The following is a 27,712-nucleotide window of genomic DNA, read 5'->3' on the forward strand; positions in this document are numbered from 1 at the left end:
GTTCTTCTTATATACTAAAATTGCCGATGAGGCGTGAAGGACCTGACCAATCGGTCGACGTCCCTGGTCGGGGGTTGGATTTCCAAAAACCGCCTAGTCTAGGTTGCCGCCCACCAGTCGGGGTACAAACTAGACCTCCCTGGAAATGGAAAATTCCTAACACCCGACCGGGGACCGTGCCCAGGTACTAAGGTCGTTACTCGATCGCGCGACTAGTTGTAAGGTTTATGACACGTCAATCGCTATTGAGGACGACGGAGCAGGGCCCTTCCTAATTGCTTCAATTTTGTAATGATTCTTTAGGGCCCTGACTCCTCGTTTAGCTGTAACTATTAACAAGCGAATTGAAATTAGGTATCCTCAAAAATAGCGGTATTCACAAGCGACCGTATCGTAAACCTCGCCAAGTTCCTAACATCCCGCCCGCCTTGAACTGCTCTGCAGTTCGAAACTATACATATGCTCAAAGACGGAATATTAGCTTATATTCTAAAATTTACAATGAGTGCGATTACTATTGTAGGGAGGGGAGTGTAGAAAGGGGAGAAGCAGGGTGCATCGGCGAGTACCTGTGTACGTGGCTTGACCGGGCCGAAGCTCGTCGCGGAGCAAGGGTGCATTGATGAGATGTTTATCATCGCAACGGGCCAAGCGATGATAAACATCGATAGTCAGTCGAATGGCGAAGGTCGAAACGCGAAGACGTACATTTAAGAATACCGACGTGTAACATTAATGGCTGTTTAGTTTAAAGTGTTAAAGTTTGGTTTAATTATATTCCGTTTAATTTGTTAATATTTATCACTTTCCTGATCCTACAAAATTGGGGGCTCGTCCGGGATACAGAGAAACGCGGATCGGGAAGTGAGGTGACAATAGAAATTGTGTGCGAGGTGTCAGTGACGGTGCGGTGATAAATAGAGGAAAAAATGCTTAGAGGCAAGAACGCGATCAATTACACGGTGACCGACCTAAAGGAACTCTTAAGAGCCCGTAATTTAGGTACAACCGGCGCAAAGGCCGAGCTACTGGCGCGGCTGCACGAATTTGACCCTTCGGGGTTATGGATGAGTGCTGACGAAGACGGAGTGAATTCGCGAAGGGATGGTGTCTCTTCAGCCGTTTCTGCGGAGGAGGAAGGCGCACACGGGGAAATGAACGTGCCGGTTACGACAGTAACCGAGGAAATGGTACAACAACATCGGGAAATGGACCTACTTCGACGGGAAAAGGCCCTGATGGAGAGAGAGCTTGAACTCGCACAACGCGAACTAGCTCTAGTTCGAGGTATGCTGCAGTCGGGGCCGTCTGGAGCAGAGCGGTCCGCACCACAAAATTCACGAATAGGCGTCAAGACCATTGCCGAATTGCTTGGCTACTTCGACGGTACGTCAGAGGATTTCCCGAGCTGGTCGAAACAGGTACGGATATTGCAAGCGACCTACCGCTTGAACGACGACGAGGCGAAAATTTTGATAGGAATGAGGCTTCAGGGGAAAGCTCGTGAATGGATGCACTCCCATCCTCGGTTCATCGAAATGAGCGTTGACGCCTTATTAGTGGAATTCGAAAATATGTTTCATCACAGACCCAGCACCATTGTCGCGCGTCAACGTTTCCAAGAGCGCACTTGGAAACGGGGTGAGCCTTTCGAGAACTATTACCACGATAAGGTGATAAAGGCAAATCGCATCCCCATCGAAAACCAGATAGAGCTAGTCGATTATCTAGTAGAAGGAATACCGGACCAGATATTACGAAACCAGGCGAGGATGCACTGTTTCAGTACGCCGGATGCGCTGTTGCGAGCATTTGAACGATTAGTATTGCCAACGGTTGCGTATGGGAACAACATCAGAGGGACTCAGCTTAGACCACCAGTGGGGGCACGTCAGGAGCGGATTCAGCAGGTCAATGCAGGGACATCCAGGGAAGAAGCAACGAGGTGTTACAACTGCGGAGCGATGGGTCATCTTAGCAGAATGTGTCCGACCAAAGACCGAGGTATGAGGTGCTACAGCTGCGGGGTTTACGGACACATTTCCACAGCATGCCCGAAGCGCTATGATGAAGTGAGCAAAACTGCCAACCTGGTGGAGCAGGCCCCAGTAGAGAAAATATGCAAGGCGGTAAGGCTGAATGGTTTAGATATAATAGCGCTTATCGATACGGGTAGCGACTTAACACTCATGCGAGCAGAATGTTACATTAAAATGGGAGCACCGGGGTTGGAAGCGGGTGAAATAGTGTTTCGAGGTGTCGGAACAGATGTAAATAGGACGCTAGGCAAATTCATAGCGAATCTCCATGTCGACGGCAACCCTTACTCTGTTGGAATAAATGTAGTATCGGACTCACTGTTAAAATATGATTTACTTATAGGAACGGACTTTTTAAATTCGGTGAATCTTACAGTAAGGCAAGGCGTAGTCACAATTGGAAAAGCGAAGCAGGACTCCATCGATACTGAGGGCGTGCCAGAAATATTCCATATTGAATGCGACGAAAATGGGTCTGGTGTAGATTTGGCACATCTTAGGGACGACACGATCAGGCGAAGGGTCCGGGCAATGATCGACGGTTACGTCCCCAAAAAGACAAGTGAGGTAGATGTAGAAATGCGTCTCATATTGAAGGATGATGAGCCTGTTTTTCAGAGAGCGCGGCGTTTAGCTCCGATAGAGAGAGAAAAGATCAATGTGCAGATTAGCGAGTGGTTGCGAGACGGTATTGTACAGCCATCGCTCTCTGAATACGCAAGTCCCATCGTGATGGTAAAGAAAAAAGACGGCTCGGCGCGCTTGTGTGTCGATTACCGAAAAATAAACGAAAAAATTGTGAAAGATCGGTACCCTTTGCCGCTCGTGGAGGACCAATTGGATGCATTGCAGGGCGCTAAAGTGTACAGTACGCTTGATCTGCGGAACGGTTTCTTTCACGTGGCGGTAAGCGAAGATAGTCGTAAATTCACATCATTTATTGTACCTGACGGACAGTATGAATTTCTGCGTGTACCGTTTGGGTTGTGTAATTCACCTGCTGTTTTTATGAAATTTATTCACGCGGTTTTTAGAGAACTCATCAATAGACGAATTGTGTTAGTGTACGTGGACGATTTGATTGTACCAACGGGTGATGTTATAAGCGGAATTCGGAATCTCGGAACGGTATTAATGGTGGCGAGGAACGCCGGATTAGAAATTAATTGGAAAAAATGTAAAATATTACAAACGAAAGTTGAATTTCTCGGTCACGTTATTGAAAACGGCAGTGTTCGTCCGTCTGAAAGTAAATTGGTTGCCGTTCAAAGATTCCCGAAGCCGACGAGCGTCAAGCAAGTACAAAGCTTCCTAGGTTTAACCGGGTATTTCCGCAAGTTTATACAAGGATATTCGTTAATCGCAAGGCCGTTGACGAATTTGCTGCGGATGAACATAAAATTTACATTCGGTTCCGGGGAAACAGAAGCATTCGAGGAGCTAAAGGCCAGTTTATGTAGACAGCCTGTGCTTAAATTATACAAAGCAGGAGCGCAAACCGAACTGCATACCGATGCGTCAATGTTCGGTTTTGGAGCGGTTTTATTACAGCGTAGCGACGACGACGGGGAGATGCATCCGGTGCATTTTGCGAGCGGGAAAACAACGCAAGCGGAGGCGAAATACTCGAGCTATGAACTGGAAGTCCTTGCGGTTGTACGGTCACTCAAAAAGTTCCGAGTTTATTTATTAGGGATTCGTTTTAAGATTGTAACAGACTGTAAAGCGTTTTCGTTAACAATGAGCAAGCGTGATTTGTGTATGCGTGTGGCGCGATGGGCATTGTCATTGGAAGAGTTTGATTATGTTATTGAGCATCGGTCCGGCAACCGAATGGCACACGTCGATGCATTAAGCAGGCACCCTTTGCCAACATGCCTAATTATTAGTGAGGACGAAAGGGGTATGACGGAAAGAATACGGAGAGCGCAGCAAGAGGACGAAAAAGTGCGGAGAATTTTGGAGTTGGCCGAAGAGGGGAAGATAGACGGTTATCTGGTAAGAGGTGGGGTGCTTTTCAAGGTAGTAGATGATGACATTCGTGTGGTCCTCCCTAGAAGTTTGCAGTCACAATTTATACGGCGAATGCATGAGAAAGGACACTTCTCGGTGGCTAAGACGGAAACAGCGTTGAAGAGAGACTACTGGTTCCAAGACATGAGACCCAGGATCGAAAAAACAGTAAGGAATTGTATCGATTGTATATTGGCAGAAAGGAAGACAGGAAAACAGGACGGCTTCCTTACACCAATAAATAAGGGAGAGGCTCCGCTCGACACATTCCATGTCGATCACCTAGGACCTCTGGCATCAACAAAAAAAAGTTATCATCACATTCTGGTCATCGTTGATGCGTTCACCAAATTCGTCTGGCTCTATACAACGAAAACGACAAACACCAGCGAGGTAGTGCGACACCTCGAAAAACAAGCAACTACGTTTGGAAATCCACGGCGTATTATCTCTGACAGAGGTACTGCGTTCACATCCGGAGAGTTTAGGGAGTATTGTGCGAGGGAAAAGATTGAACATCTGCTTATCGCGACCGGAGTTCCACGAGGCAACGGACAAGTGGAGCGGGTCAATAAAACACTCATCCCAATACTTACAAAATTAGCCGCACCTAAACCGGAGGAGTGGTACAGGTATTTAGAGGCGGTGCAGAAATATATCAACGCAACACATCACCGAAGTATAAATACAACACCGTTTCAATTGTTCTTTGGAACACGGATGCGGACAAGAGACGATGCGCCAATCAGAGAGATGTTGGAACAGGAGTGGGCGGCGATGTTTGAGGAGAAACGGGATGAAGAAAGAATGGAGGCCAGGGAAAATATCGCGAAGGTTCAAAGGGAAAATCAGAAGACATACAACAAAAAGAGAAAAGAAGCACGGACCTATCATGATAACGAATTAGTAGCGATCAAGCGAACGCAAACGGGACCTGGTATGAAGTTGGCAGCGAAATATCTAGGTCCCTACCGAATTATAAAAACGTTGCGAAATAACCGATATGTGGTCGAGAAGATTGGGGATCAAGAAGGGCCGAAACAGACAACTACTGTAGCAGACTACATGAAACCGTGGGCCCAAGTAGACCACGACATGAGCAGCGAAGAAAGTGATCCTGAAGATGCAGCATCTGAGGACAGATGCTAGAACAGGATGGCCGAGTGTAGGGAGGGGAGTGTAGAAAGGGGAGAAGCAGGGTGCATCGGCGAGTACCTGTGTACGTGGCTTGACCGGGCCGAAGCTCGTCGCGGAGCAAGGGTGCATTGATGAGATGTTTATCATCGCAACGGGCCAAGCGATGATAAACATCGATAGTCAGTCGAATGGCGAAGGTCGAAACGCGAAGACGTACATTTAAGAATACCGACGTGTAACATTAATGGCTGTTTAGTTTAAAGTGTTAAAGTTTGGTTTAATTATATTCCGTTTAATTTGTTAATATTTATCACTTTCCTGATCCTACACTATTCTAACTTATTTTACGTTAGGTCGATATATTCATATACATATATATACAAGATGTACACGTGGGCGAATGATTTCTATTTCTGACTTTCTTCAGCTATAGGAAGACGACAAATTTTTGTTACGGGTCGTTTAATTAGACCGTCGGCTACCCTTAACGTGACCACTCGAACTACGTTGTCGGAACCGGTGTGGATTTCTATGATTCGTCCCAAACGCCATCGAAGAGGGGGGAGATTATCTTCGCGGATGACAACTAAGGTTCCGATTTTGATGGCACCAGGTGAATTTGTTTGCCATTTATGGCGTTGCTGTAGTTCGTGCAAATATTCCTGATGCCATCGTTTCCAAAAATGCTGGATAGTATATTGAATCAGTTGATACCGATTCAGTCGATTTTGTTTCACGTGGGCTAGATCTGGGTGTGGAAGTGCCGTAATTGCATCGCCAATTAGAAAATGACTAGGAGTTAGTGGCGCTAAATCCTTAGGATCGTTGGACAAAGGGTGGAGGGGACGGGAATTCAAACAAGCTTCTATTTGCACAAGAATAGTGTATAATTCTTCGAAAGTCAAATTTTGTTCGCCTATGACTCGCTTTAAATGTGTTTTGACTGATTTGACCGCCCCTTCCCATAAACCGCCGAAATGCGGTGCATGAGGTGGGATCATATGCCACTGCATTTGTTCTTGGGTTAGGACACCTTGTATGCGGTCCTTATGTGTTTTACTATTTAGCAGTATTCCTAATTCGTTTAATTGATTTTTAGCTCCGATGAAATTAGTCCCGTTATCGGAATAGATACATTGGCTACGAACTCTGCGACCCATGAAACGATGCAGGCAATTGAGGAATGCGTCACTACTCAGGTCTGTGGCAAGTTCAATATGCACAGCCTTTGTCACAAAGCATACAAAAATACAAATGTAGGTTTTACGAGTGATTCGTGCGCGTCCCCTTTCTTTGACTAAAAATGGATCTGCGTAATCTACACCGCAGGTAGAAAAAGCCCGTGCTGGTGTCACTCGTGCAGCAGGTAAGTTTCCCATAAGGTAACTTTCGCCTTTGGGATTCGTTCTAAAACATCTGACGCACCGGTGCAATATTCCCCTTACGGTGCGTTTCCCTGACAATGGCCAAAATCGTCTGCGTAAGGACGAAAGTGTTAGCTGGCACCCAGCATGTAGTAATCTATGGTGCTCGTGTTCAATAATCAATGAGGTCAATGGATGATTTGATGGCAATATCATTGGATGTTTCTGATCATATGTTATGGATGCGTTAACGAGTCTACCGCCCACCCTAATTAGTTCGTCTTTATCCAGAAACGGATTAAGCGATGCTAGGATTGGTTTAGCTAAAACCTGTTTGTTGTGTCTCAACGCCTTTAAGTCTGCGCTGAAACATTCCCTCTGGGCAATTTTAACCAAGATTCTCTCAGCCAGTATAAGATCGTTTGCGGATAAATTATATGATTTTCTATTTGTCTCATATAATGTGGTCGTGCTACACGTTTCACGTCTTTGAATCCGATCTTTGAGGATTCGAATGAAATATAAACAGTAACCGACTATTCGGCGTAATTTCGAATAGGATGAGTATCGCGTAAAAATGTCGAAATTGTCTAAGAGTGTCGTATCTGTTACAATACAGTTTGTCTGATGTTGTCGTTCCTCAGGTATATTTTGGACCGTCATAGGTGCAGTAGGTCATTGCTCGACCTCCTGCATTAACCATTTCGGCCCGTACCACCAAAGTTCGTTACCTGCTAGCAAAAGGGGACTTGAACCGCGCGAAATTACGTCCGCGGGATTTTCTTCGGAAATTACATGTGACCAACTCTCAGCATTTGTCAAGTATCGAATTTCGGATGTGCGATTGGCTACGAATGGTTTCCATCTAGAGGGTTGACTTTGAATCCATGCTAGAACTATCATAGAATCCGACCAACGGTGTTTCTTGTCTATCTCTATGCGGAGAGCATTTTTTACCTTAGATGCTAATTGAGCGAGGAGAAGGGCCGCGCAAAGTTCCAATCGCGGCACTGTTGTGGACTTCTTTAACGGAGCGATTCGAGATTTTGCACATAACAATCGGACAGTCCAAGTACTATCGATGTCTAGTGATCGTAGGTACAAACACGCGCCATATGCCTTCTCCGACGCGTCTGAAAATCCGTGCAATTCTATTTCTGTAATATTCGAATTTTCATCAACACGTGTCATATGTCCAAGGGTTTCGTATTCGTCCATGAAGTCTACGTACTGTCTATACAATTCGGGCTGTCTCGCGAATTTTCTTTCTATGGACATTAAGCGATTTGTCGCTTGTGCCTTGGATTCTCCGAGTTCCTTAACTTGCGCGTTGAATGGAATCCCTACTACGTAGCGCCCGTTATTGTCGCGTATCGTTGTGTCTGTAAAATGTCGTTCCGAGTCTTCTAGATGGTTACTGGCTTCTAATTGATTCGAGTGCCCGTCTTCTATCTCCCAAAATCTAGAAATTGCCCGGTGCAATTCGTCGTTCGCGATATGACACGTGTTGACGTTGACTATCGGATAATTTATTGGCCAGCTCAGGCTGCCTCCCAACACCCAACCGAAGCGAGTTTTCTGCCATACTAATCCGTTTCCAACCTTGTGTTGGCCTATGCATAATAGCTGCCAGAAAAGTCCGGCACCTATTAACAAGTCGATTCGTTTTGGCTCATTGAAATGAGGGTCGGCTATTGTGATTCCGTCAGGTATCGGAATATTTGAACGATTGAGCGGCACATTTGGCATGTTCTCGGTTATATTTTCGATCACTAAACACGACAAGTTTGATTTGAAAGTATTACACACTGACCGTATGACTACCTCTGTCCGAGAGTTAATAGGGTTAATCGATCTACCGACACCGCCAATGGTCGTCGCGGTAGATTTTAATGGAAGTCTTAGCTTACTGCACAAATCCTCGGTTATAAAATGGGCTTGTGAGCCCGCGTCTAATAATGCACAACATTCGTGACTTTTCGCGAATGAATCTTCAATATGTATCAATGCTGTAGAGAGGACCGTGAAATCTATTGCGGGCGTTTTTGAGCCTGACAAACATGATTGTACTTGAGATGTGCTAGCGATTGCTTGAGAGTCTAAGTGAGATGGTTCGCGCGTCTGTGAAGTAGCATCATCTCGATGCAAAAGCGTATGATGCTTTTTTCCACACCGTCTACAATGTCCGCGTGTACAATTTTTTATGCTATGTCCCAATTGCAGACAATTAAAGCAGCATTGCAACCGTTTAATGGTGTCGTGTAATTGAGCGTGAGGCATCGCTTTCAATTTATCGCAATATTGTAACCAATGTTCTCCCTTGCAAAATATGCATTGAACTTGCGTACTTGCAAGGTGAGAGGCTACACCGAATTGAGTTTTAATTCTTGGTTTAGTGGTATCTATTTTGTTCGTAAGTTTTGGGAAATTTACGGTTGGTTGTCGATTGGTTGTTGTGTGTTCGAGCAGTTTTGATTGCTGCTCAAGGAAATCCACTAAATCGTGTAGCTTGAGCCTTCCTGGCATAGTGACTACGCGTTCTTCCCATTTTTTAGCCGTGAATGGATCTAATTTTTTGCTAAGGATCGAAATAAGCAAGGTATCCCACGTTTGAACCGGTTCACCGAGAGCACCCAATGCACGAATGTGGTTATTTGCCGTATCGATGAATTCTCGGAGACTCGAACTAGTTTGTTTTTGCATGATCGGTAGATCCAATAACGCATTGGTATGGTGATGAACTAATGACCTAAGGTCTTCAAATCTATTTTTTAGAGCAAACCATGCAATCCGATAGTTTGCCTCAGAAACACCCAAAGATTGTGTGACTCTAGCCGCGGGTCCTTTCAATGCAGAATTCAAATAATGAAATCGCTGTATATCCGATAGCGTTTCATTATTATGAATTAATGACTCAAATGTGTCACGGAAACGCAACCAATCGTTATAATCCCCATTGAATTCGCGTAAAACTATTGTAGGTAATCGCGGCGTGATCGGTGGTTCCTTAATCGCGGGCGAGGACGAGCTTGAAATTGGCGTTGATCTAGCTCTACGGAATTGTGCAATATGTTGTTCGACTCTCGTAATAATTTCAAAGTACGCCACTTCAAATTCATCCCGTTCCTTTGCATGAATTGTTTCAATATCCGATCCTACTGCTAATGTCTCTATTCGCGATTGTATTTCATCAAATTTGTCGTGTAAGGGTTCGTTTAATTTTAAACGTTTTTCGAGAATTTCTATACTAGTGGTGTTCGCGGACGAATCGAAAAAATTCCTAAAGCGAGTCAAGGCAGACTTGATTCTTCCGCGTTCCATAGCGAGTTCTTTCAATTGACTGTCCATTTTATACACTATTCTTTGCAATTAGAAATTGAAAGGAGACTTACAGTATAGGGAACAATTGACGGAGATGGCGATGCTGGCTCGTCTTGTCCAGGTACGCTGTTGACCGTTGATATTGTCTCCTGCGACAACGTTGCTATCTCGTTCAGGTGGAGTACGTCCTTCGAAGATGACGTGCACTGCCTCTATCCTGAATGCTGTTTTGGCTGCCACAGGTTCTCCGCGGAATTTGGACGATTTCTCACCAAGAGATTGTTCAGTGATCGACGAATGTGGTTGTGGGAATCAATTGTGTGATTCCTTGTTGCAAGTTGCAAATCTCCGACGATGAATGCTGGGAGATTCTGCTACATCAGATCCAATCTGCTGTTGTGAAGATCCTCCTTCCAATGAAGAATCCTCGGTTCTAGTGTCACTAAACCTTTGTATTGAATTCCAATTCCACCGTTGCTATGTCTGCTGCTACCAAATCCGGCTCGAAGGACCAATGTTCTTTCCGTGGTCGAGTGTTGCTCGTTCGGAAATTGTTGAGTTTGCACGTGTGTGCCGACTAATACAAAACTCGAAGGACCACCTTCGTTTGAAGGAAATTAGTGGTTGTGTATTTGGTGTTTATTGAATTCAATAAGTATTACAGTAACGTTTCTAACTATGATTCTGTTGCTAATCTAACTAAACTCTTCCAATGTTCTTCTTATATACTAAAATTGCCGATGAGGCGTGAAGGACCTGACCAATCGGTCGACGTCCCTGGTCGGGGTTTGGATTTCCAAAAATCGCCTAGTCTAGGTTGCCGCCCACCAGTTGGGGTACAAACTAGACCTCCCTGGAAATGGAAAATTCCTAACACCCGACCGGGGACCGTGCCCAGGTACTAAGGTCGTTACTCGACCGCGCGACTAGTTGTAAGGTTTATGACACGTCAATCGCTATTGAGGACGACGGAGCAGGGCCCTTCCTAATTGCTTCAATTTTGTAATGATTCTTTAGGGCCCTGACTCCTCGTTTAGCTGTAACTATTAACAAGCGAATTGAAATTAGCTATCCTCAAAAATAGCGGTATTCACAAGCGACCGTATCGTAAACCTCGCCAAGTTCCTAACATAATCTAGAATTTGTTTCGGGACTTATTTTGTTAACATTGCTAAAATTCGTAAATTTCCCTTAACGTTCACAACTTGAGAATTAATTTTTCTAGTTCCATAGTGAGGAAATCCTGTCATCCAAATATGGGTGGTAATCAAAGTGTTAAAGACATGTCTCAATTGCCTAACCCTCCATGGTGACTTAATTATAATCGATTTAGTGGAATTTAAGTTAACCTAGTACGAACAAAAACGAACCCTATAAACTGTAAACCTAAGTTAAAATAGACCAATTGTACAGCTACAGACCAGGTTACGATTCTATTTATATGTCGTAATACATTAGAAAGTTTTTATTATCGAAGTTCATGTTACTTCACGTTGAATAAATATAATTATGTTGTCGATACCTTTATAAATTTAATCAGTTAGAAGTTTCAACCAAAATGAAAAGAGTGACAAGACAAAGACTTGGTCGCTCAAGAGGACCTGATAGAAGTAGTCCAAGAGCAATGGTTGATGAAGTTGCTTCTCCGACAGATATAAATATTTACGTATTTTGATTTATATTATAGAGATTTTTAAATTAATTTTTGTAATTTTCTAAAGATCGTAGAATGGAATTGCAAATAATAATTTCCCGTGCCTCCAAATAAAATTAGTAATGCATTTAGAAGTAGCGAATATCGAATGAACGTGTCTTGCGAAGGTCGTATCAAGATAGACAGGAGAGAAAAGTGGTCCAAGTCCAGCATCGGTCGTTTGGTGCGTTTCCTCCCCAGAACGGAGGGTTTGGTAAACGCGTGCGAAGCCTTCGACGAGCCAGTCCCTCGGTAACGGCGGTCCGTGTCACTGCGTGCCCCTGACAGCCAGCAATTAACAGCCGCGGACTCTCGCCTCTCGTCGACGACGCAATGGTAGCGTCGCGCTAGAACGTCGTACTAGACGCCCCCGGTAAATAATTGTCGCCCCCCGTCGTCCGGTTAAGACACCGAATCGTCCCATACTCTTGTTTACCACCTTTCTGCCCCAACGCTCTCTCCTCCGCTTCCTCTTTTTCCAACCCTGCTAAGCTCCTGCACGCCAGTCAATAACAGACCTCGATTTCGACGGCCCGTTTTCCGATTATTCGAGATTTATTCCTGGCCCCGTGCCTCCGCAGTCTATTCCGGCTTCATTATTTACTCTCGATGGAAGCTCCTACCTATCACTCGATTTAAATGTGACTCGAACTCGACTGCCCCGTTTCGCGTCACCGATCTTCCGCGTCGAGCATCGAATGAGCTTCCCTTGGTGTTGCACTTTGATAAAAAATTAATAATTCTCTCGTTGACTCGAATACTCTACATTCTAGAATTTTTTATAAGAGTAAGTAATAATTAGGTCTCGTTTATTCGATTCGTTGAATCCAAGTATCGTTTATAATTAACAAATCTGATGAAAGTAATACGGAGTACAATTTTGTCGAATGTGAACCGAATTTTAAATAGTTAACGTCTGAACTATAAACACGTAAATCTTATAGGTCTTTATATGTATGTGAGCATTTGTATAATATATCAAGAGTTCATTCTATTTTATAAAACTATGATGATCATCGAACAACTATCGAAAGTTACATTTTCGTATTTTTTTAAAATCTCTCATTCAGGCTCCTAGAGTGCTATAGTATTCCATAAAGAAAACCCAAATGAAAAATAAACAGGGTCCACAGGTGTTTCCTATTCCCCCTCCGTTCTCCTGCTTTAATCACTTACGCAGTTAATTCATAATACAATTCATAATTCATAATTCTGCAGGACATTGCAGTATGCAAAGTCAATCGATTTCCGAATTCTGAATTCTGAATTTGCAAGGGAAAGCCTTGGCACCGTGAAAAAGAGCGACGCCCCAGGGACACCATTAATGTAACTGTCGGTACATTAGCTCATTGAATTAAAAAAGCAGCGCCCTCGACTCTGCCCGCTTCCTTTTTTTGCCCTTGGAGGGGGGTTGTCCTTATCGATCCATCTCAATTACTGAAGAATCAGGTGGCGTGGCACCGAGTGGCAACCGGCCTACACGAGGTGTCTGTGACAATGGTGTTTAAGATGATTACCACCCCGATTCATCCCCCAGCCCCTGACACTCGCGGAGGAGAGAAGGTACACAGAACGGAGGAAAAAAAAAATCGTCGTTAGACAAATGGGATGCTTTATCTGGCATTACGCCTTTTTATTTGAGCGCCGATTACGGCTGTGGGAAGTTTCGTTCCACTTTTGAGGGGTAAACCGTCCCCCCGTTCCGCTCCCTTGACGCAAGATTGAGGTAAAACGATTTGTAGACTCGCGACACGACCGAATCATCGGGGATTTCGGCCCTACGAGTTTAGTAATTCGACCGGGGAAGGTGAGAATAATACGAAACATCAATTTGTGTACGTAAAGAGCTTCTGCGCGATGAATAAGGTTGACACAACAACGAGATACAAATTCATAGATAGCTGAGAATCATATTTAACCCTTATAAAAGCAACTGGGCGTTTTATATCCCTGTGAAAATATTGCAAAACAGCCTTGGATTTTCATTTTCGTCACTTTTATGTCGATTTACGTTTTCCAACTAAATATTTATGCAAACAATTTTAAATATTGAAGCCTCAAACTTCTTTATTAATGTTGGTTGTTATTAACATACAAAATAAAAATAATATGAGGATAATGTTTAGCACGTTCGAGATTTGACTTTTAATGGATAGAAAAAGAAATTCTTCCCCCCAAATTTCACTTTTAGAAATTGTAAACGAAGACAATGTGCGTTTCAGGATGAAACTCCATAGAACATTTTACTTACTGTTAGTTTCGTCCCCTAGTTCGTTTCCTGAATGCGTATTCTTGTTTATATAAACGATTGATTTTACCATGAAATTACACCGCAGTTTCCAGTAACTTTTTCGCTCAAATCGTTTAAAACAGTGTTTGATATGTTATAGGAAGGGAAAAGTAAGAGTTTAGGGAAAGTATGAAAGGGATATTATAGGGTACCCTGGTTGCTCAACAACCGTGAGCACTTTGGTTGTTCACACAAGGGTTAATACACGAGCAACTTATTGATTGTTTAATTATGAAAAATTTAATAGATTCACAGATTGTCTCGTACAAAATTGTTATTACATTTAATTTTCTCCTTTTCATTGCAAACTCGCTCCACTTTTTTCACATTGTATACAGAAATTACTTCAAGTTTCAAACAAAAATATTGCACTTCGCAATTGCGTATTATGTAATCTCTATGGTCAAAATGAATTCTAAATACGCGAATCTAATGTCAAAGGTCTTCCTCGCCGCTGCTGGTCGGGAAAATTAATTTTCTTTTCGCGTAATCGCCGTATCAGAGTTTCGCGCCCACGAGTAATGTAATGTAACGCACACTCGGGGGTTGCAGCGTTTTGATGACGAGGTGAAAAACGAATAAACGAACGAGAGTGGTTCCCCAGCGCTCGCTCACACGGTCATCCTAACCTCGTTAACCGACAGTACACCGTTTGCACGGTAATCGTACGCAAAGGGAATGGGACGAGGTGAAAGAGACGAGAGTAAAAGAAGGGAGGCACCGGGTACGCAACGATAGACGAAGAGGCAGAACGAAAGGGGGAAGGTAGACTCGCCGTTCTACACGTCCAGGGCTCTTATGCGCTGTTTAACTTATCCATTTAAAACTCAAACATGCGAAACAATTAATTAGTAATTAACGCTAGCCGGTCGTAGGACGAAGGAGCGAAAGAGAAGAAGAGTGGAAAGACGATAGGGCGTTCGCCTCTGGGGGTGTCTGCACCGCCCCAAGAAGAGGGTACCGGCTGGGCGTAGGAGGTTTCTGCAGAAGCAAGAAACTTTAAAGTTCCGAACTTTAGTTCTGCTGTTAGCTTCTAATTAGCGGACAAACAGTTAACCTCCAGATACAGCCTCGCCGCTCGCCGGTACCCGAGGAGGATATTCTAAGCCCCCTGCACATGAATTCGTTTTTCGATCGTTATCGTCCGCCTCTTCCTGCCGTGGAGGAAGCAAAGATTGCTAATCATTGACTGGAAAAGTTTGTCCAATCTTCTGTGGTCAAATTTTTCTCGTCAGTCGGTTCACTTTAAAATGCAGACGTATAGTAGACGAGGGACTGTAACTGATACGACCCGTGTGAGTGTACGAAAATCAGCAGATAACAGTGAGATATACTTTGAAGTGTTTCTGGAAGACATACCTGGAATGCAAAAGGTTGATAATTTCCAAAAATATTCGGATCTTCTTGCAATCCTTCTAAGTACAAAGTTTTTTAACACTAAAACTATCGAAGCGGTCTAATAAAAATAGTAAAAAATTTACTCTAGTGTTAATCTCTAACAAAATGGATTCTCATATTATAAAATTGTTAATACAAAAACTCCCTCAATTCCCAAAAAATCAACCATCGTTTATATTATTCCTTCCAATAAGAGACTTCGTCAACAAAATTATTAAGAGACATTTTCCAGAACCCCTATGAACTCATCATCGAATTGCCCGCGAAGAGCGATAATGCCGTTAATATTTTCCTCGTTAAAATGCTACCTGTCGCCAGCGAATTTGCCACACAGGCTTCTCCGAGTTCAACTGTCTCAAGTTTCCACGAGTAATTACGACCGCGGGAGATTTTAATTTCAAATTCGTGGCTCGTTCTCGTACGGATAAATTGCTGGTCATTACGCGTGTCCCTTCGCCCCCCCCCCTGGTTCGTTCCCTCCTCTTCTTAGCTCGTCCGGGCGTCCAGATTGCCTGTCACTCCGCTTTCAAATTGCTCAAACACGGTCCGCGTTACCGAGAAGCGTCGGCGGTCGATCCACCGCGCTGCATGCGGGCAACCTTCGCTCGAAACGACAAACGCACTCGCTGTTCGATGGTTTTGCACGCGAAGGGCACCGGTGTGCCGGTTCCACGGCCCGCGCGTGGGTGGAACGAGGAAACGTCGAGTTAGGTCATCGATGGTGTGAGGGTTTCAATATGCTTCGACAGTAGTTACGATACCCACCCTGGACCCGCCATAGATCGGAGTGGATGCAGAAGCAGACGTGGGGAAGGGGTAGTGGGAGGAGGGGTTGGGTGGAAGGGGGGAGGGGGCTATCGTGCTGCGGTATCGGTCGCCTTGGTTATTTAGGAAACCATATCAAAGTTTGAGTTGGCTGGTTGCCGGCAGTGCGCAACCCTCCTATCGTGGCCTCCGCTTCTGGACAATGAGATCTCTTCCGGCCTCGTCGAGGTCGCCCTTGACGTTCGTTACCGGACCGAATAACGGCACCTAGAGCCATGAAAATGGTGGCGTATTGAATTTGCGAAGAGGTCGACTGAGAAAAGACGCTGCCCGTGATAGATCGATCGTTCATTATACGGCGGGAAGACCATTCGTTAACTTTTCGTTCGTAACGATTGTCGTTTGGCACTCTTTCCCGGGAAGATTATGTGTTTTCGCGCGAACTTTTTGGGAGACGGAACGAGAGGAATCATAGAGAATGCTAGTTTTATTTTACGCTGTATCTTCGACTACGAACGTTTAAATAGTAAGTGTCTTCTTCAGGTGTTTCGACGATATACAGTAGTGATTCGTAAGTTGAACGTTTCTGTTCCTCACAACTGGGGGGAAGGCCCTTTGGAGCCAGTGAAGCGTGAGAAACGGCATTTAAAAAGCGATACGAGCTGAAAGACGATATTTTCTCTCCGAGGCTCAGCGATATCGCTGTATATGAACATCTGCTGGTGTCGAATTTCACCTCCGCTGTACGAAAGATGAACGCGTGTACTCTCGAGTGATGGTCATCTTAAGAATCACTTCTGCAATACGTGCAAATGATTCTTTTAAATTTTCGAATATTTCACTCAGGAATTAATTGTAATATGCAGTCGCGTGTCAGGCAAGGTTGCATCAGTCTCCCTGAAAGATTTCAATGCTCTGTCCAAACTAGAATAAATCTCGAAGATTCTTGACCTAAAATAAATCGAGTAAATTATGTCGCAAGTTATGAACTGACAATAATTGAACGTCAATTTAATATCTAACTTTATTTATTAATTATATTGTTACATAAGTGTTGCCAAATACCAATTCTAAACAAATTTGTAAATATATTTGGGGCTATAACAGAAAACTGAATCGACGAAATATTATAGATCCTCATTTACATTTATAGTCGATGAACTGCCTGGTACCGTTTGCAGGAACAGTCGCGGCAATTAGCGGGAAAAATCTCGTAATCCGGACGCGTTGCGACAGCGAGTCGGGCAAAGAAACGACAAGGGCGGGCCATTCTACTTCTAGTTCTCCGCTAGAGCCGCGAGTTGTTCGGGAAGGGTCGAGAGATTTAATTAAGGCGGAGCGACGGACAGAAAGACGAGTCGCTACGTCGTGTAAACTCGAGCTCGTCCGTCGTCCCGTTCTTCCTGTCGTAGCCTCGGGAACGAGCCAAGTCGTTCCTCCTTCTTGCCATTCTGGAAGATCTCTCGAAAACTCGTGAGAACGCTGCACACGTCTACGGCGTAGATCTGTTCGGCCGAGCGTGTGCGTCAAAGTTCGTCAGGCCACCCCCGATTTCAGGGAGCAGAAGTTTCGTCCGACAGTCCTGTTTCTCTCTTCGACATTGCACGAACCCCGTGCGGGAACAAAGCCGTTCCCGTCGGGCTGACTTCACCTGCACAGAACGATCGCGACGCAACCGTCGTTGCTCGAGAATTTCAAGCTCTAGTTTGCCGAAAAATTGAATAAAATTAGTGTAATCACCGGAAGAAAAATCGATTTCTTCCGATAAAATTATTTTATGGATTTACATTAATTCTGGGAAGGTAGTAGAATAGTTCTCGAACCTCTACCATTCGCTATATATTTGTAGGGTTTCTCAAGAGCAAAGGGAGTGGATCAGATTAATCACAGTATAAATTAAATTTACTAATATGATTTGTTCTGATTGTTCTATGTTGTAACAAGGTGTTCCTGTAACCCGTTTAGCGTCCATCTGTATGCCTATTGAATTATATTTCATGTTTCTTTAGCACAAGGTTTTGATATAAGAAGGTCACAAAATGAAAAATAATTCAATCTAAAATTTCGTAAAAAAGTAGATATCAAATGCCAGAGAGCCCAGACAATAGAAAGAAATTAAAACAAATTAATCGTTTGCACCAGAATCGCGAAACATTGCTTAAGCTTGAGTTCGTAATTTAATATTTTGTAAGCTTGCCTTTATTCTTAATTAAACATTGTATGCGGTCGGGCATATTTCTTTTTTGGTTTCGAAATGAATTTTCAGTTCCGTAATTTTAATTAATTTTTCAATAATTTGTACCTTCGTTCCAATAATAATTTTCGCCCGAAAGGTTGCGCGACAAAATTTTCTATGGTGTTCGTGCCAAGACTATTTCCATGTCATCAAAGTGCATTCACGTCATTCGCGTCTAGAAATTGCATTACTTGCATTTAGAGCTTCAAACTCAGATTGGGAACATAGAAATTGCTATTGTATTGTTTTTTATTTTTATGAGAAGAAAATCAGAACGCTATTGTACCATGTCGCTTTTCATTCTTTTCGACCATTAGTATTCTCGTTAAATCAATAAATGGTACTTCAAAAATATTTTACACGAGATGAATAGTACAATTTTTAGGAATTTTTGATTGATGGCTTCGACATGACCTCCTCATATATGTTATATGAATAACTTACCCTAAAACTATAGATTGATAATTCTATTTAATATTGTACAAACCGAACGTGCCTCTTTGGTCACGATTCCATATAATAAAATTAGCTTAATAATTAGAGAAGGTACAAAAAAAGTAATGATACGAACAATCGTTTCAGAGTTCCAAGAGTTAGCAACTTCCATTTATTCATATATAATTAATTCCATTGGTATTCGTATATTATAACGGTGATTCACTATAAATGAGGAAAAGGTTGTTTCCTACGAACTGAGCCATTGTTTTTGAAACTCCATTTTTTCATACATTGAGATATTTAATATTCCACGTTAAAAACCGCAGTTCTCGTCCGATCATCGAAGTCAAGCATCATTGGGTTGGGTCAATACTAAGATGGGTTACCATTTGGGAAAATCGCGTATTGTTATTGATATTATCATTATATAATAGTTATACTATACCTCTCCATCGGTTTTGTAATTGAACTAGCCTGTTAACCCCTTAACGTACGATTTAATTATAAATAATTTTTAAAACGTATACTTAATTTTGTTTAAATTTGTTCGTAGAATGAATGGCCACGAAAAGAATAAACATATTTTACGAGTACCTTGTGAATGTAAAAATGTGTCGATTTTAATATATAGAACTTGACGACGAGTGCCTCATGATTGTGAAACTTGACATCAAGAACTTGCGCCAAACTCGTCATTGTAGTCAAGGGGTTAACATTTTTAAAAAACTACTTCATAAATAGAAATAGTACGGTATAATAAATAACATTTGGTAAAAATAAATGGAAAGAATTCGTAAAAAAACAAGTTTCCTTTCATTTATAACAACTCACCATGATAGTGTACGAATGCGAGTGGGAGTAACTGTAACATAATACGAGTCAAACATTATTAACTGCGATTTCTATCGATACGTTCGAAAGCCCCCACTGCCGTATCAGTATAATTCACGGTGATGTAGAATATTGCTTCGAAAGACCGCAAGCGAGTGGGACTCAGATTCTCCGTAATCGCGAAATAATTACGTCGTCACCTCGAGACGTCAGCCCAGCGAGCAAGGTGTCGCAGCCAACCCTTCTCCGAGGGTGTTCGTATTCGTTATACTTCTAGGAAGGCGTCCCGGTGGCTCGTTCGTCCCGAAGGCTCGGGTTCTCGGAATAGCTCGCAGCATCATCTGTTCCACGGTCGCGGTTTCAGCGTCAATAATTCGCAAAGGCTGCGGGGCAGCCTCTAACCGACTGATTTCACGCATCTGGCGTTTGGTGGTTTAGTCTGGCCTGGTCCGCGCTGCTTGCACGACGAGAGGAACAACGAAAGACGCCGGCAAACGGTTACGTGGGATAGCGTGGGACACACTTACACGAGGCAAGACGATAGAAGGCCAGAGTGAGGGTGAGAGAGAGAGAGGAAATGGGTGAAAGAGAGAGAGAGGAAGGGTACGGGCAGTCCCTGCCTCGCCGGCGTGGTGGTCCCGTGATCAATATTCCTTACCCCCTTTGCCTTGGCTTACCCCTCCGGCGCGGTACGGGTGCCCCTTACCTCGTGGAAACCCTCCTGCTACCCTCGCCCACATCCTCCCACCTCCCTACGGGGAGAACCCGGGAGAAACCCCTGAAACCCCTCTCGCACCCTCGTCTTAATTAGGAGTCTGAATCTGCGGCGGACACGCGTATAAGGGTAGGCTGGTGGAGATCGGAGGGAGGAACGGGGTGGGTGTAGGTGGGTGTAGCGACGGGGCAAAGCCAGACGAGCGTCGTGTCCGAAACATTATTCCCAACTTTGGTACGATCGCCCGTCGTCACGGCCGCTGGACGACCCTTTTTATTATTCTCCGAAAATAAACACATTTGCGCTTCCTTGCCCTCTCGCGAGGCGGATTGCTGTGCAGCCTCGCCTCGAGCACGCCTTGTTCCTCCCTCGTTCTGGCCCCCGAAAGAACTTCGCCTTCCACGTCGAGTAATTAACCGTTGTTCCGAGGAAGTGAGCTTAAATTTGAATTGCGCCGTGTATGCAGATTCCTATATCGGTTAACAGCCGTGCAATCTGTTTTGTTCGTTTTACTTTCGATATTGTGCACATTGCATCCGGTCAGACGCCTACCACCTGACTGGATTATTAGGATTATTAATTTATAGTGATTTATGATCTTTCATTATCATGCGAACTATTGCACGGATATTCTTGAATCATCTTTTACTTAAAAAATTCATTGCCCTGAAAGGGTGTCCTAGATTCTAAACACTGGATGAATTACGATTATTAATAATTTTAAAAATAAAAAAAATCTACGGTAAAAATATTTTATTCCCTATATATTACTCGTATTAAGTTTTGCCCACCTATGCCTAATAAACAAACCTTCGGCTTAGCAAAATAATCCTAATTTCTTCAGCCCCTGCCCCCATGTATTTTTGAAAGACTTCAGGTTGGACCCGTCAGAAGCGGTCTTTCTCTCGTTATCTGCGTGCAAAGTCCTCTCGTTCGTAACGATCTGCGAATAGTAATTGCCTCGATCGTCCCGGTTAAATCAAAGTGTAAGCATCGAGGGACCGCTCTCGATAACGTCAGAATAATTAATTATCGCTGGAGGGTTGCGGAGTTTTAAAGAAATCGCCCAGAGTCTTTCGTCCGTGAACATATTTACGTGCATGTTACATACAACTCTGGCACATAGAGGGTAGGTGGCGGTGAGGCTGAACCGAGAGGATATTGGGGTTAGGCCATTCATTAGATTACGGGAATTCGGTGGTACCCCGTTTAAGGGATGGCGGAGAAGATTGTGCGAGGGGTAGGGGGTCGTTGGAGATGCGAGACTGGGTGCACGGTCGAGGACTAATTTCGTGTGCATTAATAACGTTACGAAGTACAAAATAAAAAGATTACCTAATTTTATAGGTGAAAAGCACCTGGAGTGAATTCTATTTCATTTACTATCGAGTGAATTTAATTATTCGTCGATTTTGCCTAATATTACGTTAATTAAAACAAATCTGTAACTCGTATCATTCAATAACCAATATATTTACTCGTTTCAATTTTAAAATTAAATATCCCAATTTCTGATCGACTATCTGTGTTGATGTTATATTTGAAACAACACCACTAACGTACAATTTTTTTCTGTTGCAGAGTCGACCCTCGCAAGGCGGGACTATCCCCGCCAAATCATGAACAAGGTAAGCGAAAAAATTTCACACGCCCGGGTCGCTTAATCACGAATAAATTCGATTAGTTCGTGGCATTAAATCCGGTGCAACGCACCTCGAGCGACGTATTTATCTCGTACATAAGGAGAGTCGTGCGCAGTTGCCAACTCGATCGACGATTTGCACCTTCCGTCAGCAAATATGGCGAGTCAGTTACTAGGGAAGATCGATCCAACACCTTTAATCGGTTTTCATGCAACATGCCTCGCTCATAGCGTGCTCGTACTTTTGCTCGCCGTTACTTCGGTAGCCTGCGCCAAGCAATCAACAACGCTTTCACGAGTCAAAATCCATTGATAGAGCCATAATTGCTCTACGATTCACATTCTAGGCCACTATTGAAATCTACGAGAACTCGCGGAAAATTTTGAAGTACGCGAAGTGCACTATGAATTATAACGTTCTACGGTTAATAGTACAAAGCGTTTCACGAAAGAGTCGACTATGTATCTTGAAAATTTGTAAATATGGTCCACTAACCCTTTGACGTAATTTTTCAAGTGTATACTATTTAATTTTATTTAAATTTCTTTTGCTTCAATGCTCAGAAAAGAGAACAGATTTGTTTTACAAATGCAGATATAAAACTGTGTTAATTTTAATAGACTTCTATGTGTAGCTTTGTCATCGTGAAACTTGACACAAAGAATTTATGACGAGTCTGACATTGTACGACAAAGGGTTAACGAAATAATCATGTATCATAGAATTCAACTTCGACCAGCTAGAATATAGTCTGAAAATAGTTAAATACCCCAAGGGGTCGCTACTTAACAAAATGGCGTCTGAAATACTAACCCACAGAGGAATTCATCGCGCGATGCAACGCAAGCACTGCATAAGCGGAAGATTAACGAAAAACTTTACGAGTCCATCGTTTCCGAAGTTGGAGGGGGGAGAGATAACTAAAATCAAAGGGGAAAGTTTTTAGCGTCGTTGCGCGTTTAGAAGTCAGGTAACACTGTAACCTGAGGGGCCAGGAGATACATGAAGTCGTTCACGCCCGTCTGTAGGCGTTTGTGTGTTGTATTTGTACGCGTTGGTTACGGGATGTATATGTATAACCCGAGCCTCATTTGTAGGCCCTTTATGCGCCGTCTGCCTTTCCTCATTATGCATTGCACATGAGAAAACTAGCTTGGAATCTCTTTCCTTCTTGATCGCTCCGACGTCGTCTGGCTCTCTTCTGCTACGCCCTCCCGCTCGACGAAGGGGGCTGTTGATCCCTTCAACCCCCTACCTCCCCCCCTCTAGCCACCTTCGTTCCTCCTGGCGTCGGCGTGCCCCGGCTGCTAGCTCTGCTTCTTTATAAACTTTTAATGACGGCAAAGCCTAATCGAGAGAACGAGCAAGCATACACCCGACCTCGCCTCGCGAAAGCTATCCGAGAAAATCAACGTCGATTCTCGATTTTCGATACTCGAAGGCGGACGTCGCTTCGCAAGACGCTCGCGGAATCCACGGCAACCGTCGCGGCGCTCGTTAATTGTTATCGATTATTTCGTTCGCGTGGAAGTCTCGCCAGAAATATGCTCGCCTCGAATTGTACGATGCATCTTAACACACACCGTGCTCCAGTTTTTCGAAACGTTTCTCATCGATGATAATTATTTTCACATCTTTTAATTTTTATTTAGTCTTGTCAAAATTTATTACGTAATTTTCTGATCCATTTTTTGATGTATCGAGGTAAACTTTCCTTTCGGAATTTCATAAAACAGGTAATTATACGATCTGTTGCTGACGAACCATTACGGATAAAATATAAATTCATAGAAATTTTTTCTCAATTATAAAGCCGAAATACAAGTTTAGTGCAATGTTCTGAATGTAAGAAAAATTCATAGAAAATCAGCTCTACGAAAATCAAAATTATTAACGATTTAGAAAACAGACACATATTTTGTGCCTATATGCAGTTTCTTCCAATACAATTTACTTGTAAAAAGATATTCAAAGATTTGTGAATTAACCTGATACGTATATACAAGTTCACCAAATAAAATGATGTTTCTTGCAGTAATTACCTTTCACGTTTCCCGCTCGCAGCGTACAGGAGCAATTAGTTCTAAAACGCGTGGATACACACTGTGACGTTGGCGTGATCGCGACGCGACAGATAAGATACCGTTTTCCGATTCCTGTGCAAAAGTGCACCCGAGCGTTTGCGATTTGCAACAAATCATTCAGCGTTTACGCCCGGTTGCCCGCCCAGTTAAATTAAACTTCTACCGAGAACTTCGTTCTCCACCCGCTGCTCCGAAGGCATGCGTATTTCCAATATATAGCCAACAGTTTGTACCTGCGAACTGCTTTTCGAAGTTCACCTCGCAAACCTTACCGTGAAGCTGGTTACTCGTTTGCTGGGCTGCAATGGCCCTTCGTTAGAGGTCAACTAAAATTAACGAAAAATTACTTTGCTCAATTGGGAGACGTTGCTTTCCAAGTACCTTTCAAAATCGATCGAACACACGAGCCTGTAATTAAAATTTGTGCAAACTTATTTCTTTCCTTTACTATGATTAGTAACTTGTATTTCAAAAAAATCTATTCTTAAGTCTATTTCTAAATATTAAATAGAATATTGTCCTTTCAAGTAAGGATTTAATCAAATTTCAAGCGAATAATGAACCTATATTTTTATACCTTGAAGGAGTAAAATAATATGAAGTAAAAGTTTATTTCCATTTATTATTTGTTACTTACTATTCAAATCAAAATGTGTTCAGGTTCTGGAAAATTATGTTATGCCAAACTCAGTTGAAAGAGCTAACTAGTTGATGGATCACTATATAGTATCTGTAAACAGTAGAAGTTTTGGGAGAGCGAAATTAAAGGCATATAGGTATTATCTTGTCAATTAATAGGATTTTATTTCCAGCCATACAATATAACAACAAACTGGATTTCCTATTATCTGTGGGACCCATTGCAGTCCTTTCTTACCCTCGGTAAATGGGGGACAACGGAAACGTTAAAACCTTCGACTCCTAAAGCACCATTAAACTAACCCTTAGTTATTTCTTCCGTACACCTTGGAGCGTACATCCTGCTTCGCCTTTATATACGTAGTTCCTGATCGTTGGTTACGGTTTCTTTGGGTTCCTCGGAGGAAATTTCCCCAACCATGACATATACTTTCTTATTAAACAATAACAACAATTTCAACGGTGAGACAATCCCGAGAACTTTGCCCTAATAAACGCGGCTCGAACGGTCGTAAAAAGATTTAAATTTTATATCGAAAAGCGGTGTCGTTCGTTTTTAAGCAGCCTTTAAAGGAATGCCGGGGGATAAAGTGTTCGGGCGCTATTTAGTGGCGGCACTCTTTCATAAAGGACCTTAATAAAAATCCCAATCTAAACAAGCTTAATTTACGTCCGCCACATAATTACCTACCCCCGAGGCACGACCCCCCTCGTTCTTTTTCTCCTCCAGCGTTGGCAGGCCACTTCTGGTGCACCGCGAGAGGAAAGAGTCCTCCGGGGTAGAAGGAGGCGCGTGGAGGGCTCTCTGAAAAATCTAAGAGGCTTAAAGCATTAAAAGGGTTATATAACATTCATTAGCAACGGGTCAGCCTTTGTGAAATTTCCCTTGGAAGCGGCTGCACCGGCTGGACGCGTCGCCTTTTCGCCATTCATACCCTATTCTCTACTCCAATTCTACTTCGGTGTCTGTCTCTCTCTGGTTCCCTTGTTCTCCGGGCGTTCAGTCTTTCGTCTCTGGGGGTGCTGGATAGTCACGCGAGCGGGAGTATCGTCCGACGAAGGGGGCGGTAGGATAGAAAGCGCCGGAGCAAGGAGAGGGAGGGTCCTGTCTCTGATGAAGATGTCGCACACGCCGGGGACCCCGGTGAGATTACTCGGGTTAGAACCCGTGGACCCTGGTCAGGGCACATGCTAATTGCTTTATTTGACATCAAGAAATAATGTACCGCTGGCTCCACGGCACCGGCAGCCATCGTGCTGGGACCCCGCGAGGAAACCCGAAACCCCTCGCGCCCTCTTCGGCTCTTTCGCTTGTCCCTTCGTATAAATCTCTGGGACGGGGCCACCTTGGCCCGTGCACTCGTTAAATCTCCTTAAGTTACGAGTAGGAAGCATTATCGAGCCGTTATTGAAAGAGGTATTTCACGGTTTCCTCTTTCCATTTCACGATTTCGTGTACAACAACTAAACGGAAGGTCGATCGAATTTAATAATTGTGACGAGTCTTCTTTGTTTTTATTGCTTCGACCTTTTAATCTTCTAAAGTCTGGTTTTGATTATTCATTACTACGAATTTTTATGCATTTATGGGTAATTTGGGTAAAGTGTATTTCTTTTGGGTAAGAGGTATTTCACGGTTTCCTTTCTTCCTTTCATGGTTTCATATACAACAACCAAACGGATGGTTGATCGAATTTAATAATTGTGATTAGTTTTCTTTATTTTCATTGCTTCGACCTTTTAATCTTCTAAAGTCTGGTTTTGATCATCCATCACTACGAATTTTTATGCATTTATGGGTAATTTGAGTAAGATGTATTTTTGGGGGGTAGATGTATTTGGGTAACAGGTATTTCACGGTTTCCTCTTCCCCTTTTACGATTTCGTATACGACAACTAAACGTTGATCGAATTTAATAATTGTGACGAGTCTTCTTTATTTTTATTGCTTCAACCTTTTAATCTTCCAAAGTCTGATTTTCATTATTCATCACTACGGATGTTTATGCATTTACGAATAATTTTAATTCTCAAACTACAGAATGCACTTAATATACAAAAATATAAAATATAAAATAAGATACGAATTATTATATTTAGGGGACAATGCATTATCTCTACAAAGCTCTGATTTCTATTAATAAGAATACGAATTTGCATAAAGATCAGCAGTTTATTCATCACTTTCAATCCATCGTGGAATATAATGTTAATATCGAGCAGACTGTTTAGAATAATTATCAGTTTATGTTTTCTTAGCCAAAACGATATTGTTTAACCTCCGGGCGAGGTTAATATTTGGACGTGAGTATTGCTTACTTGCACTACCAAGGTTCAAGATCAACATCGACTCGTTAATTAATATCGATGGAAAACGGACTATTTAGTACCAATAAAAGTAAACAATAAAGGGGCAAAGTGCTACGATGCTGTTATAAAAATAATAATTTTGATATCCTATGAAGGAAATGATTTCCCGGAAGGAACATTAGAGATGGAAGATGTACTATGTCTGACCCGATTTCACTATAAATAAAACGAAAAGTGTTTGCATCTGGGACGCTCGATTCATGATAGGACGTGAGGTGCCTGGTCACCGAGGAAAAGTATCCACTTACCTCGGACCTAATAACCTTTAGTTGGGCCAATAACCGTATCTCGAAGTTACATATGGAGGAATTTGTATTCGAAATCGGCCGTATCCAGGGGATGATCGTAGCTTCCAACGCGGGGCACGCGTCTTTCTCGTAAATATGCCTGTTCGGTTGGTCGAGTGCCGTTGCCTTGCAAAAACAGAAGAGCGGGGGAGGGGGGCAGAGGACGACGGGCCGACAGAGCGTTAGGGTCGGTTTCGACGTCGCCAAGGGTGCATTTCATCTTCGAAAGCGTCAGCCACGAGATCGATCGGTTGTACGCTCGATACCGGATCATCCATCTTTTATCGAATCGAACCTGATGGTCAGGCCGATGCTTTTGCGCGCAACTTTTGCTCCCGAGAACTTTCTCCGTTGCCAGCTGTGCATCTGTATTTAAACAATAGGGGGGAAAGGTTATCGAAATCCCTCCACTCTCCAAGTTTTCCAAAATTTGATCTTTAACGAACCGA

At 43.1% G+C, this 27,712-nt stretch overlaps 2 protein-coding genes across 2 annotated transcripts in view; one reads left to right on the forward strand and one right to left on the reverse strand.

The window, feature by feature from the left end:
• Positions 1 to 7,228: 7,228 nt before the first annotated feature.
• Positions 7,229 to 9,901, reverse strand: LOC122401355. Its single transcript, XM_043403435.1, has one exon. The coding sequence runs from the start codon at positions 9,899 to 9,901 to the stop codon at positions 7,229 to 7,231; it is 2,673 nt and encodes an 890-aa protein (XP_043259370.1).
• A 4,634-nt stretch (positions 9,902 to 14,535) lies between these two features.
• LOC122401356 overlaps positions 14,536 to 27,712 on the forward strand; it is a 116,291-nt gene continuing 103,114 nt past the window's right edge. The window contains exons 1-2 of the mRNA XM_043403436.1: positions 14,536 to 14,581; positions 21,822 to 21,868. Of these exons, the coding sequence (XP_043259371.1) occupies positions 14,536 to 14,581; positions 21,822 to 21,868 (93 nt within the window). The remainder of the gene's footprint in view (positions 14,582 to 21,821; positions 21,869 to 27,712) is intronic.

This window comes from Colletes gigas, unplaced genomic scaffold (assembly GCF_013123115.1).
Source record: "Colletes gigas isolate AHSC1104 unplaced genomic scaffold, ASM1312311v1 Colletes_gigas_Sc00024, whole genome shotgun sequence".
In the NCBI taxonomy this organism is placed as follows: Eukaryota; Metazoa; Arthropoda; class Insecta; order Hymenoptera; family Colletidae; genus Colletes; species Colletes gigas.

Coding starts and splice junctions, on each gene's coding strand:
- LOC122401355 (XM_043403435.1), bottom strand. CDS start 9,901: ATGGACAGTCAATTGAAAGAACTCGCTATGGAACGCGGAAGAATCAAG.